The sequence below is a fragment of the Bufo gargarizans genome, chromosome 1, assembly GCF_014858855.1.
Source record: "Bufo gargarizans isolate SCDJY-AF-19 chromosome 1, ASM1485885v1, whole genome shotgun sequence".
NCBI lineage: Eukaryota > Metazoa > Chordata > Amphibia > Anura > Bufonidae > Bufo > Bufo gargarizans.
Genome location: NC_058080.1, coordinates 219,592,119 through 219,615,723, shown reverse-complemented (window position 1 = coordinate 219,615,723; position 23,605 = coordinate 219,592,119). Strand labels below are relative to the sequence as shown.

At 43.6% G+C, this 23,605-nt stretch overlaps 1 protein-coding gene across 1 annotated transcript in view; it reads right to left on the bottom strand.

Annotated features, from left to right (window-relative positions):
- Positions 1-21,530, bottom strand: part of ARSJ (arylsulfatase family member J) — a 90,357-nt gene extending 68,827 nt beyond the window's left edge. Inside the window, exon 1 of the mRNA XM_044305847.1 lies at positions 20,731-21,530. Within this exon, the coding sequence (XP_044161782.1) occupies positions 20,731-21,062 (332 nt within the window). The 5' untranslated portion in view covers positions 21,063-21,530. The remainder of the gene's footprint in view (positions 1-20,730) is intronic.
- Positions 21,531-23,605: the final 2,075 nt, after the last annotated feature.

Here is a 23,605-nt window from a genome sequence, read left to right as displayed (position 1 = left end):
CTGTTTTAAAAACTCCCATAGGCTTTAATGGATAGAGTCCTATCCACTAATTTCCTCTTCTATGCAGTGGCTGGTACTAGTTGCCTCTGCTTGCTGACTGAATTACCATTTTCCCAATTGGAGGGTGTTCCCCCAGGATGCCCATGAGAAATTCTAAGGGATAACTTGTGGATATGTCAAATATGTTCACTGGGAATATCTTTTAAGGGTCCATTCTCATGTCCGTATAAATGGGTCCACATCCGCTCTGCAAGTTAGCGGAACGGGTGCGGACCCATTCATTTCAATGGGTCCACAAATATGGACTGCTCGTAGTTCGGTTCTGCGGCCCCGCAAAAAAGATAAAGCATGTTATATTCTTGTCCTCAGCCATGGACAAGAATAGGCATTTTCTATCACAGGGCCGGCCATGTGCAGTCTGCAAAATGCAAAACACTTGCGGACGTGTGAATGGACCCTAAAGGATTAAAGTGGAACATATCTTAAAGGGGTTATCCCAAGACTAATTTAAAAAATAAAAATAAAAATTTGACTCCATTTAGACTGTCTTTTTCTAACAATTTTAGAACCAGTGCTGTACCTCACATGGATCCAGAGATCTCCCCATTCATTGCTCCAATCGCCCTGCTAGATTTACTTCAATCTATCGGCTTTTTGTCCGGCTATCGGCCGGACAAAAAAGACGGAAGTAGAGGATCCAGCAGGCCAATTGGAGATGTGAACGAAGCTTTAGATCTGTTTATAGCTTAGTTGACCAAGGTAAGTAGAGAACCTACTAAGAGACAGTATACACTCACACTGCCTAATATAAAAAAAAATTGGTCTCTATGGAGGTGGCATGTGTTGGCTATTAGTCAAATTTGGCAATCGAGAAACCGTCTACTGCCACTTCATCATTGGTTTACAGGGCATGGCAAGAAGTTGAACATTCCTCAGCAGGCAATAAAGTTAAAAAGTAAGATGCATTCCACCTTCACCCTAAACCTAAATCTTTGTTCTTTCAGCAATTAATGAAATACCTAACTAAACTGTGCAATGTACACAAGAGAGTACTGATATATATTTCATATTAAGTGACTCTTCCAAGATCTGTAGATATGGAGGTAACAGATTATCTTATTTTACAAACCATGCATATTTCATTCCAACCTTCTCATATAATTCTTTACCAGAGAGAAGATAACTATTCAAACTCATATGATGTAAGTTCTTTTCATACAGAAGCACCATTAAACTCTATGCTTTTGGGCATTTTGTCAGTTTGCATAGAACTGGACAATTTTTTTCTGGAAGACTGGAAACTAGTAGTGTAAATGCTTTTTTTTTATCTAAAGGGGTAAACATTTTTTGCTGATTATTTGTCTCGTCTTTTTAATTTATCTCATACAAAACAAAACACAGAACAGTGTATACATTCATGCATCCAGCCACCACTAGAGGGAGCTTTGAATCTAATTGCATACTGTTACGATGGGCTACACTCTTTTGTAGCACTACAAATTGACTTTAAAGGGAATCTGTCACCAGAATCATCACCATTAAATTAAAACTATTGTCTTGCAGCACTTACTACCTCCTTTCCAGACGTGCTTTTCTTTCCTTGCTGCTTGGTTTCTATCTCGAAAAAATCCACCAGTAAGGTGCCCAGAGGGGAGTTATTTGGTCAAAGGTGCCCAGGAACACCCCCATTGAGTGCCCAGGCCCGCCATCCTGCAGAGCCCAAGCACTCCTCTCCTCGGCTCATACTCTACACCCCCAGCAGCACCGCCCCCCCCCCCCATATCATTAACTGCAGAAGAAAACCCCTCCCACCCTTGCTTTCAGCGCCGCTGACAAATCTCGCTGCGCTTCTTCTCTTCCAGCAGAGGATGAACCCGTCACTGGGCTCAGCGCATGCCTAGTGAAACATTTGAGGCTGATGCCCTCAGTTGAACCGGAAGAGTGGAGGTGCAGGCAGTGTTTAGAACTGAGGGCATCAGCCTCAAATGTTTTACTGGGCATGAGCTGAGCCCAGTGACGGTTTCATCCTCTGCTGGAAGAGAAGAGGCGCAGCGAGATTTGTCAGCGGCGCTGAAAGCAAGGGTGGGAGGGGTTATCTGCTGTTGGTGATATAGGGGGGGGGGGGGGGGGAACAGCGCTGCTGGGGGTGTAGAGTATGAGCCGAGGAGAGGAGTGCTTGGGCTCTGCTGGAGGGCTCAATGGGGGTGTTCCTGACCACCTTTGAACAAAAATAACGCCCCTCTGGGCACCTTACTGCCTCATTTGCATAAGGAATAAAATGGATTTTTTCAAGATAGAAACCAAGCAGCAACGAAAGAAAAGCACGTCTGGAAAGGAGGTAGTAAGTGCTACAAGACAATAGTTTTAGTTTAATGCTGATGATTCTGGTGACAGATTCCCTTTAAAGGGGTTGTCCGGGTTCAGAGCTGAACCCAGACATACCTCCATTTTCACCCAGCAGCCCCCCCTGACTTGAGCATCGGAGCAGGGTATATAGGGTCTATCAAGGGCCTCATTTAGCTGTCTGGAAGGCATTGAGGCATCTTTATGGAATAATATGAGATAATTAGGGCAGATAGCAATGTATGGATTTGAGTAAGTATAGTACTCTTTCCTCTCTTTCTTTAGAATCTATGGCTGGCAATATTACTCTTGCAATGATGTCTGTAATTTACAGGGTTAAGATACGATTGACCAGGTTATGTCCAAGTGTGAACGGTGTCTAAGCAATGTCTCTTTCACAGCAGTGAAGTCAGTAGCTTGGATCCGCAAATAAATTACTGTCTGGCTCCAATGCTCGGCCATGCAGATTCTGGAACTTTTTTCTTCAAGAACAGTTTTCAAGTACCCTATTCTGGGGTAGTGCACTTTAGGCCTCATTCACGCTACCGTTTTTCACTGACCTGTGCTGTCCGGACTTTCTGCGGACAGCACACGTACCAATTCATTTTAATGTGTCTGTTCACATATCAGTATTTTTTTTTATGACCATGGTTCAGTTAAAAAATCATGGAGACATGCACTACTTTGGTCCCTGATGTGGATCAAACAAGTCCAATTTAGTCTATGGGTCCATGACACAACACGGATGATTTCCGTGTTGCATCTGTCTTTGGTCTGTTTTTTACTGACACCTGATAGGAGATGCTTTGGAAATTAATTTTCAGCTGAGCAGCTTCCCTGAAATACGGATGACACATGGAGGGAAAAAAACTGACCAAACACGGATCCTTCGCGGACAACTTCACAGATGGAACATGGACTGATTTTTTCACAGACGTCCAACAGACACGGAAATGTGAGCAAGGCCTTAACCGGACCTTATATATTGCTAAGAGACTGCTCCAATTCATTTATTTGTACCGAGTATATCTTTGTATACATGTTGCATTGCATTGTATATATGTTGTTTTGTTTTACGGGTTGTCTGGAATTATAAGAGGCTGATGTTACCTTTTACTGTAACTATCAAACATAGAGCCTCTGCCAAAAAGTGTAAGCAGCACACCAAGCATTATCAATTAGAAAAAAAAAAATGATTGTGTGTAACCATTCAGCCTAGACCTTCTGTGAGACACAGATTGCAACTGCCATGCTCATTGCCTCAGTCCCAAGTAAACACTTATCCCTGTGCCATCCTTATGTCAGACCTAAAGCTATAGTCCAAGCAATACTTTTAAAGTCAGACACATGTAAAGGTGTCCCTGACAGTTTTTTCATGAAAAACATCAGTTCGTGTGATTACCTCTAGGGCGTCCTCAGCGTCTGTGGGAATAGTCAGTCTGGTATCGGAACGAGTGTGGGTGGAGAGCAGTGGTCTGCTCAAATCCATGGGAGGCTGTAACTGTGTTCTGAGTGGGATTCAGCAGGAACCCTGCTTAATGGTCCGGTGAGACAGCTACAGTGAAGACTGGTTACCCAGCAAGCCTGAGATGTGTCCTGAACATGCAGTCTTGGATTATACTGGACTGTGTTGACTCAACAATCAAGAAGTGTTGAAGTGGGAGCATCAGAAGAGGTCAGGGTCCAAGTGTGGAAGCTGCCCTACTATCCGGATAGAGTGTGAGAAAGGGAAAGTAGTGAGATTTCTTACTGAATACAGTTGCAGACACAAGTGTGGTAGACAGAACGCTTGGTAGACTATCCTTGAGATGCAGAGGATGGAAGTCTTGAGAGTAGGTGGTACAGCTTGAGGAAGTCCTGCATGCCAAAATGTCACTGTTGTGTGCTGTTGCACTCATCAATAAAGCATTGAAACATTTATCTGGATTTGTCTTAGACCTTTCTTGCATATCATTTGACAGTGGGGCTGACAGCAAGAGTGATTGATGTCTGACATTTGGCAGGTATTGGCGGCATGGTTTGCCGTAATTTGGTCTGGGTACAGGCTCTGTGAGAGGAACAAAGGCCTGACAACAAAAGTTTTGCAACTGTTGTATGGTCTATTCTTTTGCTTATTTGTAATCGTTAAGAAATTGTACCAGCTTTAACAGTCACAAATTATCATGTCTCTTGGGGTAACAGTAATGTATGGGTCACATTTATTAAGATGCTGGTCTTAATAAACCCCTGCTCTAGATTGCCGAAGGTATGTAAAGGGGCCTTTCCACCGGCAATTCTAAATGTAAGACAGCTTTCTACTGTCTTCATTTAGACCATTTACTACACCTAAACATGCAATTGTGTTAGTAAAGTTCAAATGTTTCAATTTTATTTCATCTGCCACTGTCTACTTTCTTAAAGTGAAACCTTACGAAGAAAGAAGCGATCCCCTCCAGGTCACAAGCTGTTCCAAATTACACGGAGTTGTAGTTTTCCAACAGCAGGGGGAAGACGTTGGATTCTGGACTAGAGTAAATCTCCCTTAAGCCAGTGTCTCAGAACCCGGTAGCAGTGCAGTATAGTGCATTTGACTTTTTTGGGCAAAACTGGAATGGGTTCCAGCATGAGAATGACATCATGTCAATCTTTAAATCCTCAGCATCTTGGAGTTTGTAGAAAAACAAGCAACTTACATCTCTGGAATCTAAGTAATCAGACCTCTGACAAATAGCAGAACAGGTGCCAAAATATCAGACCACACAACAAGCACTACTTCTGACTTGACACTGTGAACTATGTAGACAGTCTGTTCGAATTTGCTGGCAGGCTTCTGTGTGTAGTGAACAATCAGTCCTTTTTTGGCTAACATCATAGATCTTAAAGGAAAAGGGTGATAAAAAAATTTGGCACAGTCAAACCATAAATGGACATAATGAAAGTTTTGCCTATTAATTAACCAATTACTAATAAGAAGTCTCCAAAGAGACTTTGGCAAGAGACTATTTTTTCCGAATTGTCCGTTTTACTTTCCATTACGGTTGTTGCTATGTGGTTTTCTTTTTAGAGATCCCATGAAAAGTATTAGAATGCTATAAATAGGGCATTTCCAATGAACTATTAGTGTAATATACTTGCAACAAAAATATTGTTTAATGCACATTACATCCTCTTTGGTAGCGCCCTTCTGTTTATTCTTCTAGCCCACTTCCCCTGCATTCAGTGGTGGACTACAATGCCCAGTAGCTTCGCTGCTCCATTCCTCCTCTCAGTGCTGGGTTAGTGGTCTCATAGAAAAGCAGGTGAAGTGGTTCAGACACCTTCTGTCCATTCATCCCTGCGTCTAAGTTTGTAGAAATAAATAGCTATATCTATCGCTAGACAGTGGAAAAGAAAATAGGGGGATCGTCACGTACAATACATTTCTCTGGGACTATTTTCTATGTGAGGAGGAAGGGGTCACCAAGGGTTAGCTGCAATGATTCCTGGGAGTGACAGGTGCGTAACTTTTTCATGTGACCTGCTGCCCACGCACAGAAATAAAAACCTCCAGATAAGTGATTAAAAAAAGTTGGAATTTATACGATAACCGATTTAAAGGGCGCCTGTCCACTTGTTTAGGCATATTAAACTAAGCAAAGTGACATGTGGGACTCACAGGGCTAAATAAATCATTACCTTTACTTCTGACATTCATTGCTGCATTTGCCAGAAAAAAGCAGGGGTAGTAAAGATACTCTGCAAGCCCCAAGTGTCACTTTGCTTAGTTTAATATGCCCAAAAAAACCAGGGGCGTTGCTAAGTTCTCAAAAGATCCGGGGCCCAAGCCCCAATGCATATGGCCCAACTCTCTAAGTCCACCAACCGCAAACCTTCCCCCGCGCAAACACCAGGGCTGAAGACATTTTACTGTACTTGCTATACAGCTATAAACAGCACGTACCTCTCACATCCAGGTCCTCCCAGGTGACGTCTCCTCCAATGTATATTTTCTCTGTCATCATCTTCTCCATTCCGTCCGGACAACTTCTCTCAGCCGCCTCGTCTCTGCAGAGTGTGACACACAGACATCTTAGCTTCCTTACTTTTCTGTACCCCCAAATACTATCCTGAAGAAAAATAAAAAATTAGATAATCTTCCCCATAGTAATAGTACTCCTCATAGTCCCACCAATAGTTATTCCCTTCTAGAATGCCCTCATTAGTAATACTGCCCCTACAGTGCCCCCAGCAGTGATCCCAAGAGTGCCCCCATTAGTAGAAGAGCCCTCCAGTATTAATAATGCCCTCACAGAGCCCCCAGTAGAAATAAGGCCCCCTTATTGCTCCTCCAGTGGTAATAAAGCTCTTTACAGACCCCTCAGTAGTAATAAGCCCCTCCATAGTGCTCTTAGTAATGTGGATCTATGTCCCTCCTATAGAGCCCCCATTAGTAATACAAATGCCTATAATGTCCCCTGGATTTAAAATGCCCCTACAGTCCCACAGTATTTATAATGCCTCCTACTGTTATAATGCTTAACCCTGAAGTGCCGCAGTATTTATATTGCCCCCTACTGTTATAATGCCTCTACAGTGCCCCCAATATTTATATCGCCCCCTACCATTATAATTCTCGCCCTGAAGCGCCCCCAGTATTTATAATGCCCCCTGTAGTTTAAATTCCTTTTGTTTAGTGTCCTCAGAAATTATAATTCCTCAGCCCCTCCACCATAAAGTCCTATGTAAATAACATTATTTCCCTCCCTCCGTCAGAGTCCCATGTATATACCATCACACCATATCTCAAGCCCCCTCCAATATACAGTCCCATGTAAATAACATGCCTCTCTATATACAGCCCCCTCCAACATACAATCCCATGTATATAACATCACACCATCTCTCCTGTCCCCTACAATATACAGTCCCACATAAATAACATCACCCCCTCCCCAGCCGCCTTCAACATACAGTCCCATGTAAAGAACATCACCCCCTTCCCAGCTGCCTTCAACATACAGTCCCATGTAAATAACATCTCCCCCTCATTATTCACTCCCATGTAAATAACATCACTCCCTCCCCCAAACAACTTCAACATACAGTCCCATATAAATAAAATCACCCCCTTCCCAGCCACCTCCAACATGCAGTCCCATGATAATAACATTACCCCTGAACATTCAGTCCCATGTAAATTATATCACTCCCTCCCACAGCCGCCTTCAACATATAGTCCCATGTAAATAACATCAGCCTGCCCCAGCCACCTCCAACATGCATTCCTAAATAAATAACATCACCCCCTTAACTTTCAGTCCCATGTAAATAACTTCTCTCCCTTTAGCCCTATTATACAGTCTCATTTAAATAACTACAACTCCCAGCATTGCTCTGCCTCTCCCTTCACTTACCTCTCCTCATGTAGCAGACCTCACCACAGCTTCTTCCTAGGACTTCTCTTTAACTGCTGAGCCGTCCTTTCCTGCACTGGTCACATGATGGTAACATCATCACAGGTCCTTTTCAGCTACTGCATTTAGAACTGATTGTCACGAACTATGGATCCGATCGCTCCGGATCCCACAGCTGTGACGTAGTGGTCTGTGACGGAGTCTGCGCACACACAGAGACCTCACGTGACCGGGGTATTACCACTCGGCTAACACCCCCCACTACACTTCGGTAACTGCCACCACGTGGGTTCCCGGTCCACGAGCCGACTATCCGGGTCATTCACTATCACACAGATCAGTGGATGAACCGGATATCACTTACTGACCAACCGCAGTCAATCACCCCCAGCTACAATTCCTAAATGCAATGTAACTAACTACCTGGTAACGTCTCTTCAAAGGCAAGGTACGTTGTTCAGCAGCTTAGAATATGGAAGACTTGGCCACTTAGATTTTATAATCTTTAATAAGCGGTAAAAAGCAGTGCATACAAGTCTAATGAAAATTACTATAAATCTACAGAATAATAATAACAATATAAATAATCACGACAGTTCAAATGAAAGGGAAAAAGATGAAAGAATACTTAGTTTCTCTGGAGGGTTTCAGATGGTCGTTCATATGTCCTTTTTGAATCCTTGCAAACCCCTTTTCAGTATGTATCAGGGGAGACCCTCAAAGTTCTTCTGATACAGGGATCTGCCGTCAATGTCCAATTAAGTGTCTGGTGATGTTCCATGGGTCTCTCTCCTCTGTCCTTGTGCATGGATTTTTATGAACTCTCCCATAGGCAGGAGACTTACTCCTGTCAGCCAATGGCAGCAGAGGGACTGTGAAGCCTAGGGAGTGGCCCCCAAGTGTTTTATGACCCCATCAAAGTTCAGTTCCTACAATGAGGATTATACTTAAGCCCGTATCTCCTTGATACATCGGCATATTTTTATACAGAATACATATTTGCGATCCTTATTTATTTACCTACAGAATGAGACCACACACGGTAATGCTGGGACCTGTAGTTCTTCTACCACCCATAGGTCAGCTAAGGAATCACATCCTCTAGTCATATGTGATACCCAATTAACCACAATACTCTGTAGAGCCTGGATCTGGTGTCAGAAAGGGCATAAGTTGATTCATAAATGAAATATGAAAGTGGACTGGTTTTATGCCCAGAGCTAATTAAGGGCTATTAGCTCTCCTCAAACCAGACCTGGAAATTAATGATGTCACGCTCCAGCCAGGCTTGACAGCGAGCTGATCTTATCTTACTGGACAGGATGAGCTGGGCCTGGTATAGCCTTTATGACCTTTTTATAGCTGGTCTCAAAGAGTAGTGGTAATAAAAGTGTCCATCTATATCATAGGCGACCCAGGCTTCAGGAAGATGAGAGTTCACAGTTTTTTTTTTACATATGCCAGAAGCATATAAGATGGCTACCCAGAGGAATTATGTATGTATGCCGACACACTGATCACATGACTTGTGATGTCATTACAGGTCCTTCAGCTCTTGCAGGGCTTTAGATTCAATTGGTAATACAGTAGTAGGATGGTAATACAGTAATATCTAGCTGGCAGGCAGGACATTCGGGGCCTGGGACAAAACATGCGTGGCCCAGGCCCCGAATGTTTTAGCCTAGCAAAGCCCCTGCTTTGAGCACTGCTATGTAACACTCCCCCTCCCCATGATTGACAGGACTAGATATAGAGCGAAAAATACAGTAGATAGATATAACTTGCAAAATGGTGCGAGTTTCACTGAACGCATCCAAAGCCAATGAATCATGCTCGTGTGAAGGAGGCCTAAGTGTATACTAATTCTGTGGGGTTTTATATACTGTCAATTAAAGACAATAATGTCCTGTAAGAAAAGGAATTTGATTGGACGATTGTTGTCAGATGCTAAGAAAAAAGCCGTACAAGGCTCCATTCACACTACCGCAATTCTGGTCTGCATTTTGCGGAACAGAATTGCGGACCCATTCATTTATATGGGGCTGCACGATGTGCAGCACGGATCCGGAAATGGGACCCGCACTTCTGGTTCCGCAATTTAGATCCCGAAAAAATAGAACATGTCCTTTTCTTGACCGCAATTGCGGACAAGGCATTTTCTATTAAGTGCCGGCGATGTGCGGTCTGGAAAATGCAAAACGCACATTGCCGGTGTCCATGTTTTGCGGATCCGCGGAAACATAGCCATTGGCCTCTATTTGCGCAATGGAGCCAAAAGAGTGCATCTCTGGCCTCCAACATGGTGGTATAATCTGGTATACCTTTTTATGTAAAAAACTGCACTTTCCTATACAATGGGCCACCATAAGGAAGTGCATTCCGCTTGGCATATGTTTTTTTTTTTACCACTGTTGATAATATGTATATTTGTATACAGTGGCATACATTGTGCGACATATTCATCTCCTGGTGCTTCTGCAACGTCTGTCTCTACAAGCCTCCACCACTTTGGCCTTTTTGGTGTCTCTGGTGGACATGTCAGGTGACACATGTGCACGCCCTTCTGACCTATTACAGGACCCAGGCATTACGCCAATCAGAAGGTCATGCTGGCTGACTGGCCAATCAGGAGGCGTGGTCAGTGGACCAATCCATGGGCTGCTAGTGTTGGGCTGCTAGTGTTGTTCCTTGAACCTGGTTTGTGCGGCCACCTGTGCCAGTTATTATTCTATAACCTTTTGTGCTTTTATTGTGACTGTATATTCTTGTGTGTTCTGACCCTGCTCTCACTTGACCACTCTCTTTGTTTAACCCTTCCCTCTCTGAATCAGTATTGACATTGGACTGTGTGATGGCCCATTTGTCTTCTGTACTGACACTTGTAGCTACTATCTGGGGTAGATTCCAGTCCTACGCATGGACTGCAGGAGGATACTTTTAATTTATGATAAGGCCTACCCTCATTATAAATTAAATTCCTCCTTCAGTAGTGCAGGCCCTATCAAGACCAGTGTAGCACATGATGGTCTTGATCACTCAGGGCCTATATGTTTATGTCATATCTGGGGGGGGGGGGGGGGGGGGGGGCGGCCTATGGATGGCACATTATTACATTGGTGACTGACAAAATGCTTATGTGAGAATAGCAGAGCTACTTAAAGGGAACCAGTCACCGGGATTTTGGGTATAGAGCTGAGGACATGGGTTGCTAGATGGCCGCTAGCACATCCGCAATACCCAGTCCCCATAGCTCTGTGTGCTTTTATTGTGTAAAAAACCTGATTTGATACATATGCAAATCAACCTGAGATGAGTCCTGTCCCTGACTCATCTCACGTACAGGACTCATCTCAGGTTAATTTGCATATGTATCAAATCGTTTTTTCTCCACAATAAAAGCACACAGAGCTATGGGGACTGGGTATTGCGGACGTGCTAGCGGCCATCTAGCAACCCATGTCCTCAGCTCTATACACAAAATCCCGGTGACAGGTTCCCTTTAAAAGTGGCAAACCAAAAATTTGCTTTAGGTGTGTTCTTTATGTAAATTTCCATATGTTGGTGCACCATGTATGGGGAAGATAAGAATAACAAGCTAATAAACACAGATTTTCCAATATGTAGGAAAATCCGTGCATAATGAGGATGATCCCTTCCTTACGTTATAGCAATGTGAAGGCTGATACTCACAACTAAAGCTCTACTTGTGAGGTCCATAGGATCTCACAGGCAGAGCATAAAGGTTCAGGACAAATATATATTTCTCACCAATTGCTGGCCTTAGTCTGCTTCCCAGATCTGCTTTTACTAAAATAGTTGAGAGTTGTTGTCACTGGATGATCTGAACTTGGTCTTCTCTGATTCTGGAATGACAACAGTATCATCATGTATCATCTTGTATTTTGGCTGGACTCTATATATGGTTTCACATCAAACAACAATTTATTTTAATCAATATACCGCTAATATAACAGTAAAATACATATAATATAAAAATGGTACTTAAAAAAATCCCCTAAAAAATAAATAATAAAAAGCAAAGTATCTTGTTATATTGGATCATGAACCGCACCAAAAATAGAGTCTCTATTGGAGAATAAATATTTCTTTGCCTGTTTGGGCAGTATGTGTCCAATTCAATGCAAATGCCGTCACTTTAAATGCAAAATACAGCCAAGTCCACAAGCTGTGTGAAATACTGTTGGGGAATAATATCACTCGCTTTGTATTTCTCTTCCACAGTTCTTATATAATTCTTGTAACTTCCAATTTGAAGTGTATGATCGATTTCTAGGGTAAATGTTGTAGCTTACCCTCCCAGACGAATCTCCGGCCGTCTGTTTGTGCTGCTTCTGCTCGCTCTCAGCGTCCCCGCTCTCCGGCGTTTGTCACGTGGTGTACCGGAGTTCTCGCGGGATTTGAGTTTTTCAGTCCGAAGATCTGATGAGAGCTGCAGAGTAGGTAGAAAATGGAGCGCTCCACTTGTCGAAGATAATTCAAATATCGTCGATCATATCCAAAAGCTTGTTGTTGGCAGGGATATAACGCTAAACGTGTTTCGAGGACTTCAGTCCTCTTCCTCAGACTGAAGTCCTCGAAACGCGTTTAGCGTTATATCCCTGCCAACAACAAGCTTTTGGATATGATCGACGATATTTGAATTATCTTCGACAAGTGGAGCGCTCCATTTTCTACCTACTCTGCAGCTCTCATCAGATCTTCGGACTGAAAAACTCAAATCCCGCGAGAACTCCGGTACACCACGTGACAAACGCCGGAGAGCGGGGACGCTGAGAGCGAGCAGAAGCAGCACAAACAGACGGCCGGAGATTCGTCTGGGAGGGTAAGCTACAACATTTACCCTAGAAATCGATCATACACTTCAAATTGGAAGTTACAAGAATTATATAAGAACTGTGGAAGAGAAATACAAAGCGAGTGATATTATTCCCCAACAGTATTTCACACAGCTTGTGGACTTGGCTGTATTTTGCATTTAAAGTGACGGCATTTGCATTGAATTGGACACATACTGCCCAAACAGGCAAAGAAATATTTATTCTCCAATAGAGACTCTATTTTTGGTGCGGTTCATGATCCAATATAACAAGATACTTTGCTTTTTATTATTTATTTTTTAGGGGATTTTTTTAAGTACCATTTTTATATTATATGTATTTTACTGTTATATTAGCGGTATATTGATTAAAATAAATTGTTGTTTGATGTGAAACCACATAGTGAGTGCCAGCCGCTTTTTTCTATTTTTCTTATTCTCTTGGACTGTTAGAGTGAGCAGTCTTTCGGCTAGAGCACCCCTACCTTACTGAGGAGGGTGGTGAGCTATCCACATACCTTTGTAGTTTGGACTCTATATATGTCAGAGATGACTATGAGTCAGATTCGTCAAATTTTTTAAGTATGGACCAAATAATGTTGCTCATATTTACTACATGCTCAAAAATATGATTAGAAGGTACAAAAATATTTATTTAAATGAAAAGCTGGCCAATATAACAAAGCCAACATGGTTTTCAACCTCCTTTACCGGACATGGAGAGTAAACCAAAGAAACTGAGGCCATATATACCTTGGCTCATTGCACATGTCCGGAGTGCCCATGGCAGGATTTCAGAGCAGCTAGTGCTGAAGTGATATCAATCATACATCAGAGGCATGATTACAGTGATGATTTTGTGAGGCTGCACGGCTCCAACACCACCCAGGTGACACCAGGTGTTCCATTTGCATACCACGCTCTCTGTAATTATAGTTCTTTTACTGCAGAAAGGCCAACCTGACAATTTTAATAAGAGCATAGCTGAAATCCTTTTTATATTGGAAAAGACTCTGGGTCAGTTGTCTTAAATGGATTTGCACAGTATAGTGCTGCTATATTTTCATTTATCTATTCTGTTTGTCTATCTATCAATCTCTATCTACAATATATTTGGAAAGTCCTCGGAGCCTTTCACTTTTTTCACATTTTCTTATGTTGCGGCCTTGTGCTAAAATTTATATATATATATATATATATATATATATATATATATATATATTTATTTTAAACCTTTTCCTCATGAATCTGCACTCAATACCCCACAAGAAAATAAAATGAGAACAGAATTTTTGAAATGTTTGCAAATTTATTAAAGTGGAAGAACTAAAATTTTGCATGGACATAAGTATATAGACACGTTGACTATGACTCTTAAAATTTAGCTCGGGGTGCCTCCCACTTCTCTTGATCATCTTTGAGATGTATCTACACCTTGTGGTAAATTCAGTTGATTCTTAGAGCTGGGGAGAAGGGCCTTGGTGAGAGGGTTGGACCAAGAATCCAATGAAGCCCCTGCCTAGGAAAAGACACATTATAGCCCATCTGGAGTTTGCAAAAAAAAAAAAAAGCACCTACAGGACCCTCAGAATGGGAGAAACAAGATTCTATGGGCTTATTTCAGCACAAGGCCATAATATAACAAAATGTGGAAAAAGTGAAGGCTTTCCAAATGCATTGTAAATATTCAGACCCTTTACTCAGTACTTAGTTGAAGCACCTCTGGAAGTAATTACAACCTCTAGTCTTTTTGTGTATATGATGCCACAAGGTTTGCACAACTAGATTAGAGGAAATTCTGCCATTCTTCTCTGCAGATCCTCACAAACTCTGTCAGGTTGGATACGGCTTATCAGTGGAATGCCATTTTTAGGTCTCTCCAGAGATGTTTCATTGGGTTCAAGTCATAGCTCTGGCTGGGCTACTCAAAACATTTACAGGGTTGTCCGTAAACCACTCCTGTCTTGTCTTGGCTGTGTGCTTAGGGTCATTGTCTTATTATAAGGTGAACCTCCTGCCCAGTCTGAGATCCAGATCACTCTAGATCAGGTTTAATTAAGAATATCTCTGTACTTTGTTACATTCAGCGGTCCTTAAACCCTGATCAGTCTCCCTGTCCCAGACTCAAAACACCCGCACATTATGATGCTGCCACCACCATGCTTCACTATAAAGATGGTATTGGGCAGACAATGAGCAGTGCCTGGTTCCCTTCAGACATGATGCTTAGAATTGAGGCCAAAAATGGTTTAATCAAACCAGAGAATCTTATTTAACACAGTTCGAGAGTCCTTTAGGGGCTTTTCTTTTTCAAATACAAATCCACAAATATATATATATATATATATATATATATATATATATATACACAGTACAGACCAAAAGTTTGGACACACCTTCTCATTCAAAGAGTTTTCTTTATTTTCATGACTATGAAAATTGTAGATTGAAGGCATCAAAACTATGAATTAACACATGTGGAATTATATACATAACAAAAAAGTGTGAAACAACTGAAAATATGTCATATTCTAGGTTCTTCAAAGTAGCCACCTTTTGCTTTGATTACTGCTTTGCACACTCTTGGCATTCTCTTGATGATCTTCAAGAGGTAGGTGCCGGTCCTCTCTTTACGAGTATCTGTGGATCTTCCCTGGACACGTGCACCGCATCGCAGACAGCGGAGTGCCGCCTGTATCTTCTCTGGATGAGCTTCAAGAGGTAGTCACCTGAAATGGTCTTCCAACAGTCTTGAAGGAGTTCCCAGAGATGCTTAGCACTTGTTGGCCCTTTTGCCTTCACTCTGTGGTCCAGCTCACCCCAAACCATCTCGATTGGGTTCAGGTCCGCTGACTGTGGAGGCCAGGTCATCTGGCGCAGCACCCCATCACTCTCCTTCATGGTCAAATAGCCCTGACACAGCATGGAGGTGTGTTTGGGGTCATTGTCCTGTTGAAAAATAAATGATGGTCCAACTAAATGCAAACCGGATGGAATAGCATGCCGCTGCAAGATGCTGTGCTACGGTTTTTCACTTTTTTTCATGCTCTTTAAAGAGTGCCTGCTATTGCCATCTGGATCAAGTATCACCAGACAGGACTTTTTTCTGTAGCCCCTCCATTTATAAAAGAAAGCTGAACTGAAAGTCTCCTATGTGGCTATTATGGATAAAGTATTTACCACTATATTGGTTTACTACCACAAAATCTCTTGCGCTTGAAGTTGCGTTGCATTGGAAAACTTCTTAAAGATGTTGACATGTCAAACCTTTCCGGGCTCCTAGACATTTCTGCAGATTGCTAGACACTAGATGTAATTTATTACACTCGGTTACCTAGAAGCTAATGAGCTCATCATGTACCGTACTGAGCAGCGAGCGTTTCCTTTTCAGAAGTGCAGGGATCCAGCGGTGAATCAGTGTCTAGCTCAGTTCAGCAAAAATGTATTCACTGAGAGGAAAAGAAAACTTGTGCTGACAAAGTTCTGCTCAAACCAGCAAAGAGAAGAAAGAAACCCATGGGAATTTGCTTTCAATTAGAAGGGCTAATACAGTGGTGCTCCTCAATCCATGGCTCTACAGAAGACAAAATACAATCGGGCGAGTATATCAGTGTCATAGCACCTGGAAAGTGTCTCGGTTTGCACCAGAATGTGTGGTGCACGCCATGCTAGAAACAAGGGGGGTCATTTACTTACCGCGCTATGTCTGTTTTAGGCGTTAAAAAAGATGCAAAACCCCTTTTTGCAACTTTTTTTAACGACGTACGGCGAAATATTTTCAAATATATGTGCATCACATTTTACATTTGGGAGTGGTGGCGCCCAGAACATCAGCCCCAGCAACTTTATTAACATTTACGCCTGAAAAAAGTAATACGCCTAAAACATAATTTTTATCAGCAGCGAGGACACATATGAACATGGGACCAACACAGAGGCCTTTAGATGCCAAGTGCACATGTAGCAGGTCAGCCAGTGTCATAGGTACAAATCTGCTGACAGATGTTCTTTTCTATTCTCGGAGGATAACCTAATCAATGAACCTTGGTCCACCATCATGCTGGACCCATGTACTGTATTGTTCATACATCATTTTGCTAGTCCCAGCTGTATTAAAGGGGTTGTCTCATCTCAGACAATGGGGGCATATCGCTAGGATATGCCCCCATTGTCTGAAAGGTGCAGGTCCAGCACCTATATTGGAAACGGAGCACCGCAAAGTGATGGCTGGAGGACTCTGTTCCGGCCACCACCAAGCTCTTTCCCCATAAAAGTGAATGGCATGACCAGCCACCGCTCCCATTCACTTCTATGGGCCTGACGGAAATAGCCGAGCCAGCACCGGCCCCATAGAAAATGAATGGAGGGTGGCTGCGCATACGCAGTGTGCCCTCCACCACTTTCGGGGCTCCCTCTTGATATAGCGATATGTCCCCATTGAGATGAGACAACCCCAGTAAGTATTTTTCTATTGAAGGCATCGCTGGCAAGGGAAACAATTGGGCACATCAATCAAAAAAGATTTAGTTTATTTGATCGGAGCACATGTTCTGAATTTATACAACATCTGGCTGTGCTTTTTTTTTTCAATTTAAGGGGTGTATGTTCTGAATGTTTGAAAATGTGCGCATCATATGAGTATTCCAACCCCAGCCAAATCCAGGTCACACCAACTGAACATTCGAGAAGTTCTTTTTTTGTGGCAGATGTGACATTATTCCACACTGGTATATGGTAGGACACTCTCAAATAGCACCAAATTCTCACACCTCCCAGTTTTCCGAGTTTGAGCCTCTTATCCAGAAAGTTTTTCAGTAAATGACATTTATCATGTAGAGGAAGTTATTACAAGCCACTTACTAATGATTTGTTATTGTCCATATTGCTTCCTTGATTCATTTTTCCATCACATTACACTGCTCGTTTCCATGGTTACAGACCACCCCGCAATCCATCAGTGGTGGTCGTGCTTGCACACTATAGGAAAAAGAATCAGCCTCTCAGGTGGCCGGGACCATAGGAGCTCACATAGGCTAGTGCTTTTTCCTATATTGTGCAAGCACGACCACCGCTGATGGATTGCAGGGTGGTCGTAACCATGGAAACGAGCAGTGTATAATGTGATGGGAAAATGAATCCAGCCAGCAAAGGAAGCAATATGGATAAAAACAATATATTAGGCTACTTTATATGGCCCGTCGCATGAGGCGGCCAGAATCCGTCCTGCTGCTATTTCGCCGTGCCGCCGGACTGCCGCTCCGTTCCCATTGACTATAATAGGGACGGGGGCGGAGCTCCGGTGCAGCACCGCAGTGCACGGCGAGAGGCCGTCGGATTAAAAGTACTGCATGTCTGACTTTTTAGTCCGGTGGCCTCTCACCGCGCATTGCCGTGCTGCGCCAGAGCTCCGCCCCCTGTCCCCATTATAGTCAATGGGGATAAAGCGACAGTCCGGCGGCACGGCGAAATAGCGGCAGGACGGATTCCGGCAGGGTGAACAACCTGTCGGATCCGTCCTGCCGCTAGTGTAAAAGTACCCTTAGTAATTGGCTTGTAATAACTTCCTCTACATAATAAATGCCACTTACTGAAGTGAGACATCCCCTTTAAGCAAAATGAGGCTATTTATGCTATGTACGATAGAATGACACATTCCTTAAAGTTTTTTTTTTTTTTTTAAGCCAGTCTTTGTTTTCCTCCAAAACACCTATGTGACTAAATATATAAGAGTTGCAAAAAGGGGTCTTGTGGCTATTTTGCAGCCAGCCTTTCTGACCAGAAGAGTCATACTTACCTGCTCCCCGCCATTCTGTTCCTCTGCGCTGCCTCCAGTCTCCATGTTCCAGTCCCCGCAGTGTTGACAATTGGGCATGGTCACACGCTCTACAGAAGCCAACTACTGGCTTCAGTGGTGGTGACCATAAGCATCTTGTCACTGGCTTCAGCGGAGAAGGCGACCACGCCTATGTCACCAATACGAAAACTGGAACATGGACACAATGGAGTCAGCACAGAAGACAGGAGCTGCGGAGAACAGGTAAGTCTGGATCTTCTGCTCACAAAAGGTTGGCTGCAAGCACTTGGAGGTTATTTACTAAAACTCCTTACACCAATTTTTACCATAAAAAAGTCACAAGTTTTGCAACTTTTTAAACCCTTGTGTGAAAAGTTTTTGATGCACGCGTTTTTTTAATGCCACGCTTGACATTGGGGAGTGGCGTGAGCCAGGGGTGCACCTAGCCTTCCTTCTGCCTAAGGCAAAAACTGAAACAGTGCCCCAAACCCCCAATGCCAATTTGTTAACCTAACCCCCTCCAGCCCTATGTTGAAGACATACTTGGCCCTTACATACAAAGTTACAAAACATACAGGGTAATACAGCGCCACATACTGTGCCCACTGTGCTTCCCAATACTATACTGCAGAAACAGATAACCCTCGTTCTGCTGCCCCCCTCTTGCCCCTACCTGGTGAGTCAATCGCCTCACCTCGCCTCATTGATGGTGCACCCGTGGTGGGGGCAATGTGGGGAAGTGAAGGGGGGGACGGCTATCAGCCCTGGTAAATTCACTAACATTTACACCCGGAAATTGCCATAAATGACTATTCTACTTTGGTCAGGGGCTGGAGTAGATTTCAATCTAGGCACACAGACTGGCCAAGGATGCGCCTAATTTATGATGAGGCATCTGGCAGCGCAGGGGGCATCAAAGACTGGTGTAAAATGCCAGGCTTTGATAAATGACCCCCATTATTCCCAGAAAAATCCTTTTAAATACACACAACTCAGCCACTGAAAAAGATAAGATTTCTCTGTCCATGGTGTTTCCTTACAAGGAATTATCACCGCTACCTTTATCCACTCTTTCTTGATATTACATGGAACAGGTTGGTTTCAATGTAAACAAGCGTCCCTTTAACTAAATAAACAAGCAAATCGTTTTTCAAGCATGTGATCATTAAAGGGGTTGTCCTGTAGCAGGAGGAAACGTGACCGCACATGCGATCCGCCTGCAGTAAAACATAGGCTTGTTACTTACCAAACAGATCCTACACGGTCACTCCCAGCTGCAGGGGTGACTTCACGTCAACAATATGTGACCACTGTAGCCAATTGCTGGTCTCTTCGGTGCACTGCTGGGGACAGTGATTGGCTGCAGAGGTCACATGTTCCAGCGGGAGATCCAGAGCAGCAGCGTGGGAATTGTCAGGTAAGTAACGATCTATTATTTATTGCAGGTGGGTCACATGTATTATTTCGCTTTCCTCCTGAAACAGGACAACCCCTTTAAGGACTCATACACACGAATGTATTTTCTTTCCGTGTCCGTTCCGTTCTTTTTTTGCGGACCGTATGCGGAACTATTCATTTCAATGGGTCCGCAAAAAAACCTGAAGTTACTCCGTATGCATTCCGTTTGTCCGTATTTCCGTTCCACAAAAAAAATAGAACATATTGTCCGCATTACGGACAAGGATCGGACTGTTCGATTAGGGGCCAGTTGTTCCGTTCTGCAAAATACAAAATGCACACAGACGTCATCTGTATTTTTTGCGGATCCGTTTTTTTGCAGACTGCAAAATACATACGTCGTGTGCATGAGCCCTAACAGTGTATTAAAGGGGGTTGTCTTACTTCAGCAAATGTTACTTATCATGTAGACAAAGTTAATACATGGCACTTACTAATGTATTGTGATTGTCTGGGACAACTGAAATGTGTATAGTCCAGTAATTTTACCTATAGTGTCCAAGCACGACCACCACTGATGAACTGCAGGGTGGTCGTAACCCCTGGAAACAAGCAGTGTGTAATGTGATGGAAAAATGAATAAAGCCAGCAAAGGAGTCAATATGGATAATAACAAAACATTAGTAAGTGCCTTGTATTAACTTTCTCTACATGATAAATGCCATGTGGAGAACTGAGACAACCCCAAGTTGTCTCACACCCCTGGCATTGCCCAAATCAGGGCCCAATTACAAGATGACGAGATCTGGTGGAAACTAGACCACCTGTAACCTGTGGCCCCACCTTGATAAAGGCTTCAGATGTATGCTGGGATTTGTAGTCCCACAGCAGCTGGAGATCAGTCATCTATGCAAATAACCATACAGTGTATTACCAGGAGGAAGGCTTAAAAGTCTTCAGGGGTTGTCACTATCTTCAGCACTTACCTCCCAGTGATGAACTGACTCCTTGATGGTGAGCAGATGGGCTGCACATAGTAGTTCTCTAGTTTGACTCCATCAGATGCTAGTTTATCCAGGGTGGGTGTCCTGATCTCAGAGCCATGGTAGCCAATATCTCTGTACCCTTGATCATCAGCCAGAATGAATATGATGTGAGGCTGGTGTCCAATCTCCTCATCCACATTTCGGTGCAGGGCCTCTCTTTGTTCTAAGCTGGGGTTCCCATTCTCCCAGGACAGGTATCCATAGGTCATGATGCTCAGCATAGAGAAGGCAGCCAGTGCCCCCAACATGGTCATGCAGACCCCCTGCCCCATCCAGCGCCACCTCAGCGGTCAGTCCAGCATACAGCCATGTGCAGCCCTGTGGTCGGTGTGCTGCTGTCCATCTGCAGGACCTCTCACCCCACCCCACCCCCACCCCAGGTTAGGTGAGTCACTCAGCCTGACACTTCTCCAGCCCAGCAGCTCCACATGGACGGCTTTCTTCTCACACACATAGCAGTGGAAGGAGTCGCTTCCCAGCTCCAAGGAGGAATGAAGTCAGTCAGAGCATCTGGGAGTTTTTGGCAATGCCCCCAGAGCGGTCACACATGCAGCGTGTCCTATTCTTCCTGGCCGGCCCAGTCCAGTCAGACGCCCATCAGGACCCCTTCATCTGAGCATAAAGTGCAGCCTGTCCTCCCTGCATGCGGACTGAATCAGCCTGCTGCTGCCAGAGTCCCTGTGAGGGGGCAGAAAGTTTTAGAAACTTCTGATGGATGTCAGCTCTGCAGCCAGTCCCTGGTGTTAATGCCTCCTCTCTCCTGTCCTCTCCTCCCTTGCTAGTGCTGAATGACTGGGGTGTCAGGGGAACTTGCCCCCTTCCTGATGCATAGGGAGGTCTCTGTATGAGCACCACAGGGCAGGCTACCTAGCTGCTGAGGACAAAAGGCATCTGTGGAGTCTGCAGCCCAGGCTTCTCCCAATATGTCCAAATGTCCCCAGAATCCAACTATTAGTTACAGAAATTAGATTTTGAATAAAAAAGAAATTATTGCTAATGACATCATTAAACCTTTTTTTATTGTAATCCACTGTTATCTGATATGTATGGAGGGTTTCCGAAGTAAATCCAGTGGAGTCGACTCAGCTATATATATATATATATAACAAAAGAACATCTCCAATTCTTGTCGTTTTGCAGACAAGATTAGGCATTTGTAACAGAGTAGGACCTGCGGATGGTAAAATGTGGGAGACACGCGGCTGGTGGCCGTGTTTTGCTGATCTGCGGTCGGCAAAATGGACACTGTCGTGTGAATGGACCATAATATGTATGGGGGTTGTGCAAAGAAGGATCGAGTATGCCAGGGCTGGCCAACCTGTGGCTCTCCAGCTGTTGTAAAACTACAACTCCCACCATGCTTTGCTGTAGGCTGATACTTGTAGGCAGTCTGGGCATGCTGGGAGTTGTAGTTTTGCAACAGCTGGAGAGCCTCAGGTTGGCCAGCCCTGGAGTATGCAGTGGCTCAGTGGTCAGCACAGGTGCCTTAAAGGGGTTTTCTCATCTTATCTCACTAGGATATGCCCCTATTGTCTTATAGGTGCGGGTACCACAGCTGAAACCCGCACCTATATTGAGATCGGAGCCCTGAAAGTGAAGGAGGGCACACTGCGCATGCACAGCCACCCTCCATTCATTTCTATGAGGCCGCCGAAAATAAATGAGCACTGGCTTGGCTATTGCCGTCTGCCCCATAGAAATGAATGAGAGCATGGGCTGCGCATGCGCGGCACGCTCCCATTCACTTCTATGGGAGAGGCGGGGATTAGCGCTTGGTGGCGGACTGAGTCCTCCAGCAACAGTGCTCCCCGCTCCGTTCTCCATATAGGTGCGGGTCCCAGCGGTAGGATCCGCAACTAACAGACAAAATTCCTCTTTTCCAATTTCACATATAAAAATAAACAAATAAAAGTAATTTGTATCACTGCGTCTAAAAATGTCAGAACTATAAAAACCTAAAATAATTTATTCTCTACAGTCAACCCCATAATGAAATGAAAAATCAAAATGCCTATTACTATTATTGGGTTGTCTTGTACCCTGGAAAAAATTGAACAAAGAGTGATCAAAAGTCATATTACTCCAAAATAGTACCAATAAAAACTAAAGCTCACCTCACAATAAACAAGTGCTCACACAGGTCTGTAGACGGAAATACAGTCAGGTCCATAAATATTGGGATATCGACACAATTCTAAAATGTTTGGCTCTATACACCACCACAATGGATTTGAAATGAAACTAACAAGATGTGCTTTAGGCCTCTTTCACACTACCGTTTTTTGTTTCCGTTTTGCGTTCCGTTTTTTGCGTTCCATATACGGAACCATTCATTTCAATAGTTCCGCAAAAAAAACGGAATGTACTCCGTATGCATTCCGTTTCCGTATTTCCGTTTTTACGTTCCGTTGAAAGAAAGAACATGTCATATTATTGCCCGCAAATCACCTTCCGTGGCTCAATTCAAGTCAATGGGTCCGCAAAAAAAACAGAACACATACGGAAATGCATCCGTATGTCTTCCGTATCCGTTCCGTTTTTTCTGAACCATCTATTGAGAATGTTATGCCCAGCCCAATTTTTTCTATGTAATTACTGTATACTGTATATGCCATACGGAAAAACGGAACGGAACAACGGAATAGAAACGGAAACAAAAAACGGAACAACGGATCTGTGAAAAACGGACCGCAAAACACTGAAAAAGCCATACGGTAGTGTGAAAGAGGCCTAAACTGCAGACTGTCAGCTTTAATTTGAGGGTATTTACATCAAAATCAGGTGAGCGGTGTAAGAATCACAACAGTTTGCATAT